The 9156-nt window shown below is 64.5% G+C and overlaps 2 protein-coding genes across 5 annotated transcripts in view; one reads left to right on the plus strand and one right to left on the minus strand.

Annotated features, from left to right (window-relative positions):
* ASPDH (aspartate dehydrogenase domain containing) overlaps positions 1–9156 on the plus strand; it is a 214129-nt gene that overhangs the window by 65291 nt on the left and 139682 nt on the right. The gene's annotated exons all lie outside the window — the stretch shown is intronic.
* On the minus strand, positions 1976–7984 carry SPIB (Spi-B transcription factor). Of its 4 annotated transcripts, none has more exons than XM_059665395.1 (5): positions 7819–7984; positions 6076–6148; positions 5586–5803; positions 5085–5235; positions 1976–3988 (listed from the first exon to the last, which is right to left on the minus strand). In XM_059665395.1, the coding sequence occupies exons 1-5, from the start codon at positions 7870–7872 to the stop codon at positions 3690–3692; spliced, it is 795 nt and encodes a 264-aa protein (XP_059521378.1). In that variant the 5' UTR covers positions 7873–7984; the 3' UTR covers positions 1976–3689. The 4 variants fall into 4 exon arrangements, with proteins under 4 accessions (XP_059521378.1, XP_059521376.1, XP_059521379.1 ...); XM_059665393.1 differs by having other exon boundaries at positions 6076–6151; XM_059665396.1 differs by lacking the exon at positions 7819–7984 and having other exon boundaries at positions 5085–5200; positions 6076–6141.

A 9156-nucleotide genomic window follows, 5' to 3' on the forward strand; every position in this document is an offset into this window, starting at 1 on the left:
GTCCGAGGGAGGAGGGGCTGGGGGTCTGGACACCTGGGTCCGAGGGAGGAGGGGCTGGGGGTCTGGACACCTGGGTCCGAGGGAGGAGGGGCTGGGGTCTGAAACCCTGGATCCGAGGGACGAGGGCTGGGGTCTGGGCTCCTGGGTCTGAGGGAGGAGGGCTGGGGTCTGGGCTCCTGGGTCTGAGGGAGGAGGGGCTGGGGGCCTGGACCCCTGGGTCTGAGGGAGGAGGGGCTGGGGGCTGGGGTCCTGGGTCTGAGGGAGGAGAGGCTGGGGGCCTGGACCCCTGGGTCTGAGGGAGGAGGGGCTGGGGTCTGGGGTCCTGGGTCTGAGGGAGGAGGGGCTGGGGGCCTGGACCCCTGGGTCTGAGGGAGGAGGGCTGGGGTCTGGGCTCCTGGGTCTGAGGGAGGAGGGGCTGGGGGCCTGGACCCCTGGGTCTGAGGGAGGAGGGGCTGGGGGCTGGGGTCCTGGGTCTGAGGGAGGAGGGGCTGGGGGCCTGGACCCCTGGGTCTGAGGGAGGAGGGGCTGGGGGCTGGGGTCCTGGGTCTGAGGGAGGAGGGCTGGGGGCCTGGACCCCTGGGTCTGAGGGAGGAGGGCTGGGGTCTGGGCTCCTGGGTCAGAGGGAGGAGGGCTGGGGTCTGGGCTCCTGGGTCTGAGGGAGGAGGGCTGGGGTCTGGGCTCCTGGGTCCAAGGGAGGAGGGGCTGGGGTCTGGCTTCTGGGTCGGAGGGAGGAGGAGGGTCTGGGGGCAGAAGGGACCTGGGTTCCAGACCTTGGGTGCTGGGGGAAGGAGAAGGGTGAGGGCCCGAGCTCCTGGGTCCTAGGAAGAGGGAGAGGCAGGGGCTGGGGACTAAAGTGGGTGAATGGCGGGGGCGGGGGCGGGGGTGGGGAGCAGACAGGGTCCTGAGGGCCATTCTTAGTATCTGCAAGTCAGGAGTTTTCGGGAAACCAGAGCCCGGGGCTGGGGGAGGGGCCGGCTTCCCCGCGCGGGCGGGAGGGGTCCCCGTGCCGGCAGGAGGGCCCTGGGGCTCGGGGACTCCGGAGTCCGCCCCCCCCCCCCCGACTTGGGCGCAACCTGGGACCCCGGCCTGGCCGTCACCCTCCTGGGACCGCGCCCGGCCTGTCCCCAGGACGGTTCCCGGAGCGGGCGCGGCGGGCACCGGACGCGGGTGCCGCCAGCGGGGGCGGGGGGAGGCCGGGAAGGCCCTGGAGGGGTGCCCGGCGCTGGCGCCCTTCCCGGCAGGGAGACCTGCGGCTGCCTGGGTGGGGGGAGGGGGGTGGGGGAGGAGAGGGTCTTGGGGACCCAGGTGTTGAGAGGACGAGGTGGGTTGGGGAGGGAGGGGCGGGGGAGGGCTTGAGGGGCAGGAGGGGGACGGGGCAGGGGGCGGGGGGGGGGGGGCGCGGGGCGAGGGACCCGATGTGAGGAAGACGAGTCCCGCCCCCTTCCCGTCTCCAAAACCCCCATGAGCCGGAAACTTCCCGCCCCCAAGGAGGGCCAAGCCAATCCGGAGGCTGCCTTCCTGTGGCGTCACGGGTTACCAGGCAGACAACCACACAGCGCCCCGGCCAGCGAGCGGGCAGAGCCTGCGGGGGGCCAGGAGGGCGGCGCTGCCCCGCTAGCCCGAGGGAGGACAGGAGTCCCAGGAAGGACAGAGACCAGAAAGGGCGGAGGGTGGAGCCAGAGACCCGGAGAGCGCGGGGAAAGGAAGGGAAGGGAGAGGACGGAAAGGGCAGCAGGGAGAGGGCGGGGAAGGAGCCCCTTGGTCAGGAAGAGAGGGACAAAATTGGACGGAACCACCAGAGCCTGTAGCTCAAGCCCCTTACCCTGGCCCGCAAGGCTCAGCCTGGTCTGGCTCTCAGCGCCTCTTCCATCTCCTCTCTTACCCCCCTCCCTGTCCCGGTGTCCCCGAGGGCCAGCAGGCCGTGTGCCAGCATTGCCGGCCCTGACAAAGGGTCCCGGGAGGCCCGTCTACCTTGATTTGTTTTGTTTATTTTATTTCATTCCACACTTGGGGTGATGATGGTTTCTGCAGAAGGTACCTCGTTGCAATGGAGGCCCCAGGGAGGACATCTTGCCACCCCCCTCCCACTGCTCTGGCCCCTCCCCAAGGCAGGGGGGCTGTTCTGCTCTTGCTGCTGCCAGCACCCGGCGCCCCTGCAAGGACCTCTTCTCTCTGGGTCCCTGAGGCGCCCCCCTCGGCCTCCTCCGGCCATCAGTGGGGGTGCGGTGATTGCAGGAGCTGCGAGGGACTGTCACCATCTTCCTCCTCTTCCTCTCCCCTTTCACAGAAGGGACAACTGAGGCCCAGAAGCAGCAACGTCTTTGACTCGAGGGCCCCCAGCCACTGAGGCTCAAGGACTGGACTCGGGGCTCAGCTACAGCCCCGGGCCTCGGGCTTCTAAGCAGAGCACCCACGGCCCATCCGGCTTCACCCCAGCTGGGTTCACCCAGGGGTCAAAGTGCAGGTGGCTGAGGGTCAAGGCAACTAAGAGAAGCCACCAGGGTATGACAGCCAAGGGGGTTGGTGGCGAACAGGGTCCCATGGGGCGGGGGGAGCACGAGGGAGCACCGCCTTGCTCCAGTCTCCACACCCCAAAGCCGGTGGCTGGATTGTGCAACGTTTTAACAGAAGGATTTTGCAAAATCTCCCTCCATTGAAACGTCAGTTAAATTGGATGCCCCTCCAAAAACAAACAAAACTGTGACCCTGAATTAAAGAAAACCCAGCAGGGGGGAGGGCGGGGGAGGGGGACCTGACTTGCCCCCTGGGTGTGGGGTAAGGAGTCGGTCATCAGTTAGAACTGATGTGGGGGGCTGCCAAGATCACCCAGAAATCAGCTCAGTGGCCAGAATGATCCGCAGAATGTGACTACAGGGGACACCCCAGGAGAGGGAGGGAGGGTTCCCATGACGACTCAGCTGCTAGTGGGGTCCCCATAGGGGGATGTCAGGTGGAAATCCCAGAGAGGGGCACGGATGTGGTTGGAGAATCCCAGGCAGAGGTGGCCCAGACATGACAAGGTTCAATGAGGTGCCCCCCCCCCAAACCTGACGAGTATTTTCAGACATGAAGAAAGGATCCCTGAGCCTCCCTAGCTGTGACTGGAGAATTCCAGACACACACAAAAAGTGGTAGCAGGGCGGTTCCAGAGAACTAGGGGATCCCAAAGATGACAGAGGGATTTGGGGGGACAGATAGGACGAGAGTCACAGCTGGGCACAGAGGTCTGAGCTATGGTTAAGGGATCCCAGGGGGTCTCAGGCATAACTAGGAGATGTCAGATCTGACAGGAGGGACTCACAGGAGCAGAGGTCCCCCCTGGACGGGGCCTAGAGCTGCTGGCAGCGCCCCGTCCTGGTGTGAAGATCTGTGGGTTCACCCTTCGCCCCCCCGCATGGGATTGTGGGATCACAGACACACAGCAGTCCCCACTGGCTGGGGTTCTGGAAGCACCAGCCCGCCCCACTCCACACAGCCACATAGTCCTGCCACCCAAGCCATGAAGATCCTGCGGACCCTGGACGTGACGCGGGAATCCCAGAGGGGCCCTGGGCAGGGCTTAGGGATTATGGCAGCCCCCCTACCCCCACAGTGTGGGGGATCCACGGGTCCTATGACCTAGGGTGAGGGGACAGCAACGTGACACCGGCCTGGTGAGCCCCTGAGAGCCCCCCCGAGAGCGCCCGGGCTCAGGCCCGGCGGGCAGCCGGCAGCAGCGCCATGTCAAACTGGTAGGTGAGCTTGCGCTTGACCTTGCGGATCTCGCCGGTCTTGGCGTAGTTGCGCAGGGCGCGGGCCAGCTTCTGGTAGGTCATGCGCTTGCGGTTGCCCTTCTGCTGGCCCCAGCGGCGCGCCAGCAGCTCCTTGTGCTTGGACGAGAACTGGAAGACGCCGGCGCCCGGCTCCACCCACCACACGCACTCGCGCATGTCGCCGCGGGTCAGCAGCCCGAGCAGGAACTGGTACAGGCGCAGCTTCTTGCGGGCCCCTGCGGAGGGAGGCGGGGTGTCAGGGAGGTGCCCGGCGGCCCGCCCCGTCCCCCCAGTCCCCACAGTCCCCCCAGCCTCCGTCTCCCCATGGAGAGATTTAGCTGATAGATACACCTGCCTGGCTCTGTCTGCGCGCCCCCATCCCTAAAGCTGTCCCCCGCTCCCCGCCCCAGAACCCCATGGCCCCTCCCTGCTTTCTTTTACAGGATCTGCTCCTGGCCTGAGCTCTGCTCCGCGGCCAGCGCCTAGGAATGAATACATATTGTTGAGGGCATGGATGAGGGAAGCTGTGAAATGGGTTGACAGCGCTCCTCAAAGGCTCCCCACAGGGCCCCGTCTCCAGCCTCGCAGCCCAGAGGGACTGGGATCCTGGGAGAGGCCAGGGGTCCACTGCTGGGCCCCTCAGAGCAGGAGCAGGTGGATATAGCAGGGCACCGGGTCCAAGAACCCCAGCTCTGCCATTTCCCAGCTGTGTGCCCCTGGGGTGATGACGTAACGTCTCTGAGCTGGCATCGTCTCGGCTATACATGAAGCTTCCCTGTGTAGGTATTTCACTTTTACAAGGTCCGTGCCCGGGGCTTCACAATTATGAGTTCATTTCACCTTCACCACAGCCCCAGGCGACGGGGGGACGGCGACAACCCATTTTACAGATGGGAAACTGAGGCCCAGACAGAGAAAGTTGCTAAGGACCAATCCCACCTTCCCGGAGGAGGCTGTGCATAACGGATGCCGGGCTTGTGGGCGGAAGCAGGGGCTGACGGGCTGGGGCTGAGACTGGGAGGGTTTCTGTGCTGCTGTGTTGGCGACGGTGGTGAAGCCTCCCTGAGCGCTGGGTCTCTGCCCAGCGCCGTTATCTCACAACATCCTCCCATGAACCCTCCCAAACACCAGCAACAGTCACCGTGACTGTCACCCCTCCGTACAGACAGGAGGGCGAGGCGCAGAGAGGTAGGCAGAGGCCCTTGCCCCGGGCACACAGCCTGGGCCGCCCTCAGAGCTGGGGTGCATAGGACAGGCTTGGGAAGCCACGGCCCTTCAGCCCCCTCCTCCCGCCCCCTGTGGGGGTCCCCCGCCCGACCTGCTCCCACTTACCTGCCTCGGACGCCCCGCCCTCGGGGCCAGCCATGAGGGCCTCATCCGACTCGCTGTCCGAGACCTCCAGGGAGGGGTTGTCCAGCAAGAGGTCCTCCTCTTCCGACAGCACGGGGCTGGGGTACGGGGCGTACGCGGGGGGGCCCAGGGTCTGCGGAAGGTCAGGGTCACCTGCCGTCCCATCGAGGGGGGCCCCCCTGCTCTCCCTCCCTCGGCTTCCTCCTCCTGGGCCCTCCCCACTCCGTTTACAGCCTGGGTCGGCTCAGACAGCCATGGTGTGGCCAGGGGACGCCCGGCCACCTCCATGAAAGCCCGCGCCACAGGGATGACAGCCACCTGTGCTGCCCCCTGGCTCCCTGTCACTGGTTTTGCAGTAATGACAGCGCTCAGCCTCAAAGGGAGGGAGGGAGGGGTTATAATGCATTGGCCCTAATGCAGTGCCTGGCGCCCAGCAAACCTCAATCACACGATGGGGGTGTCAGTGATCCCCCTGCCCCTCACCTGGCAGGCAAAGTCCTCCGTGGGGTACGCTGGGAAGCCAGGCGCCGGGGCCTCGAGGCTGGCGGCTGGGTTGAGGCTGCCCACGGGGCTGTAGGTCGAGGAGGGCCCATAACAGAGCTGGGCGTCCTGGGGGTGGCTGAAGGTGGCCACGGCTGGGTCGAAGGCTTCGTAGGAGGTGGCGGGCACAGCCGGGACCTCCGTCCAGCCCCACAGGGAGTCTGGGGGAAGGGCACTGAGTCAGAAGCCGGGGGTGTGGCCTTGGCCCCCTCCCACTGGAAGCGCCAGCACAGAGGGGCCATTGTGGGCCATGCAAATGGCTGACCCCGGGATTTGCATGGGCGAGTGGCCAGGGAGGAAAGGGAGGAGGCTGAGGGCCTGGGCTGACCTCGCCCTGCTGAGCTATGGGATCACCCACCCCTGGGCCTCAGCTCCCCATCCATGAAATGGGCCCAAGGGCCGTGTGGGAGGGGTCTGGGCCGGGATCACTCACCAGGAGCCCCCTCTGAGTCGGAGTAGCCGGGGTGCTTGCAGCTGTCCAAGTCATAGAAGATGCCATCTGGGTACTGCTGGGGGGAGGGGGGAGGAGGGGTCAGCGGGCTGTGAGGAGCCCCCACCCCCACCCTGGACCAGCACGGAGACGTCCACAGGGGCAGGGAGAGGAGGGGAGAGGAGGGGAGAGGCCCAGACAGAGAAAGCTGCTAACGGTCAATCCCACAGACACGGGGACTCAAAGAGAGAGAAGCACAGAGAGAGAAAGAGACAGACAGACAGAGACCTGGCGCCAGAGACGGGCAAAGAGAGAGAGACGCACTGAGATACGGAAAGAGGAGACAGACACAACATGGCAGAGGCACGAAGACCCGGAGAGAGACACTGAGCCTCGCGGTGCTCAGTCAACGTCACGAGAATTCCCCGGCCTCGTCTGCCTGGGCGGCGGGGTGAAGGGTGGGAGTTCTCTTTTGGTCTCAGTGCTGCCTTTACCCACCTCCGCGTCATTGCTTCCACTCATCTCAAGAATCGTCTCGCTTTAGCAAATAAAGACCAAAGCAGGAGACAGACCATCCCCATGCCAGCGATCTCACGCCTGGATTTACCCAGGAAAACGTCTGTCTGCTACACAGCCCTGCCCAGGAAGACCCAGAGCAGCCCCATTAAAAGCACCAAAGGGGAGCCCTGACCGGTTTGGCTCAGTGGATAGAGCGTCGGCCTGCGGACTGAAGGGTCCCGGGTTCGATTCCGGTCAAGGGCATGTGCCTTGGCTGTGGGCACATCCCCAGTAGGGAGTGTGCAGGAGGCAGCTGATCGATGTTTCTCTCTCATCGATGTTTCTAACTCTCTATCCCTCTCCCTTCCTCTCTGCAAAAAATCAATAAAATGTATTTTAAAAAAAAAACACCAAAGGGGAGACAGCCCCAGAGGCCATGGACGGGGGAATGGACACATGGGGGTGGGGGGGTGGGGTGGAGTACTATACAACAAGGAAAAAGCCGGCGCCTGACGCGCACTTGATGTTGAGCAAAGGAAGCCAGACCCCAAAGGGCACACTCTATGATTCACTCTATGGAAAGTTCAAAACCAGGCAAAACGAATTCGTGGTGGAAACGTCGGAGGGGGTATCGAGGGAGAAGGCTGCGGGGTATTCCCGGGTGACGGAGCGCGGTCTCGGCTGGTTAGTGGTCGCGCAGGTGTGTGCCCGGGTCAGCCCTCTCTGCGCGGCACGCAAGATGTGTCATTTGCCCGACATAAGTTATGCCTCCATTTTTTTTTTTTTTAAAAAAGCAAAACTCGTCATGTGGGGGAGGTAGGGGCCCCAGAGCGGGTGTCTTTCGGGGCCATGAGTAAGGCTTTATTTCTCGGACTGGACTGCGGGTTTTAGGTCGAGTATCGTGTGTCTCATCTATTATAGGCTACATTTTTTTAAATATAAAGCAGAGAAGAGAAGGGACGAGGGAGGAATAGATTTGCTGACTGTGGGCTGGACAGAGAACGAGATAGAAAGGCAAAGATACAAAGAACGCCCCCCCCGCCCCCCCCACACACCCCCACGCCCGGAGCCCGAGAGGAGAGAGACATCTGAGATGAGTGGCTGGAGGGTGGTGGCGGGAGACACTGAAAGTAAAAAAGACAGTGACAGGAAGGAGCAGAGAAGGAAACTGAGGCAGGGAGGTCACAGTAGGCCATGTGGGTCCCCCCTCCCCTCCGCCCTGCCCTGGCCCCCAGGGCCTCAACTCACCAGACCGCTGAAGTGTGGCCCGTCCAGCCTGGGGGGGGAGAGACACAGGGGCATGTCAGGGTGCCTGCAGCCACCTGAGGTTCGCGGTGGCTGGGGGGCCGTCGGGGAGAGGCGGCTGCAGCTGTGACCACCACAGCCGTCTGCTGTGTGTTCGTGTGGGAGACCAGCCCCCCACTCCCTCACTGGGGCAGGAAGTGGGGGTGGGAGCCACGCAAATGTGCCCGGTCCCCTGGGATTTGCATAGGCAGGGGCTGGGGGGGGGGTAGGGAAAGTGAGGGAGAGAAAGTCCCCAGGGAGATGAGGGTGCCCGCGGGCGGGTGGGGGCAGGGAGGGGCCTCCCTTAGCCAGTCTGTCTAATGGGTCCACCTTGGACCAGGGGAGCAACGGGGAGACGCAGAGACCCAGCGAGGGCGAGTGAGAGCGGGGAAGGGAGAGAGGTATGGAGCCGTCCGTCCGCGCTCAGATGCAGAGGTATTTACTGAGCCCCGGAGATAGAGGGATGGGGTGGGGGAGAGATGGGGGACAGGAGAAGTAAGACAGGTGGACAGAGAATTGGAAAGAGGCTGAGACAGAGGGAGCGAGAGGCAAAGGAGACCCCGAAACATAAGGCGGAGGCAGAACACAGAGAGAGCAGACACAGGGAGCGGGGGACCCGGGGGGGGGGGCCGGGGGACAGAGTGGAGGGCCCTGGAGATGCCGGAGGGGAGTCGGGGGGAGGCCAGCCTCCCAGGAGAGGTCCGTGGGGTCCAGTGGGAGACAGGAGGATGGAAGAGAGACCCAGAGGGGCGGGCGTGAGCGTGGACACCCCCCTCCCCCGGTGAGGCTGTCAGCCGAGACCACCGCTGGGGGAGGCCTGGCAGAGGGGCAGGGGGTGGGGGGGCCGGGGTCCCGTGTGCAGGTTTAGGGGCCCCACTCACTGTGCAGCCTCCAGGGCGAGCATGGCGGTGCCGGGCTGTGTTCACTGCCGGTGGCAGCCGCCACCCCTATTTATACCTTGGCCCGGCCGCCTGGGGGCAGGGGTGCCTGAGCTCAGCCCTCCTGGAAAATCCCCTCAGGGAGGGGGCCAGGGGAGGGGGCTGGATTGCACAACCTCTGGGTCACGTGACGGGGAGGGCGGGCCCGCCAGCCGGCTGATTTGGGGATCCCCGCAGTTGGGAGCAGGGGTAACCCTGAGGGGTGGAGAGGAGAGGACCAGGACTTCGGGGACCCTAAAAGGGGTCATTGGTCAGTGAAGTGGGGGTCAAAGCAGGGGGGCGCGTCCCTGAGGAAAACCCAGGCCCAATGCGGATGAGGACCCTAAGGTGGAAACATCGTGGGTGTGACACGGAGGGGGGTCCC

Source organism: Myotis daubentonii, chromosome 15 (genome assembly GCF_963259705.1).
Source record: "Myotis daubentonii chromosome 15, mMyoDau2.1, whole genome shotgun sequence".
Taxonomy (NCBI): domain Eukaryota; kingdom Metazoa; phylum Chordata; class Mammalia; order Chiroptera; family Vespertilionidae; genus Myotis; species Myotis daubentonii.

Excerpts from the sequence above, each read along its gene's own strand:
- SPIB (XM_059665393.1), bottom strand. The coding sequence starts at position 7,872 with ATGCCCCTGTGTCTCTCCCCCCCCAGGCTGGACGGGCCACACTTCAGC. Across the intron at positions 5,804-6,075 it reads CGACTCAGAGGGGGCTCCTG|ACTCCCTGTGGGGCTGGACG; the intron begins GTGAGTGATCCC and ends CCCTTCCCCCAG. Across the intron at positions 5,236-5,585 it reads CGGAGGACTTTGCCTGCCAG|ACCCTGGGCCCCCCCGCGTA; the intron begins GTGAGGGGCAGG and ends GACCTTCCGCAG.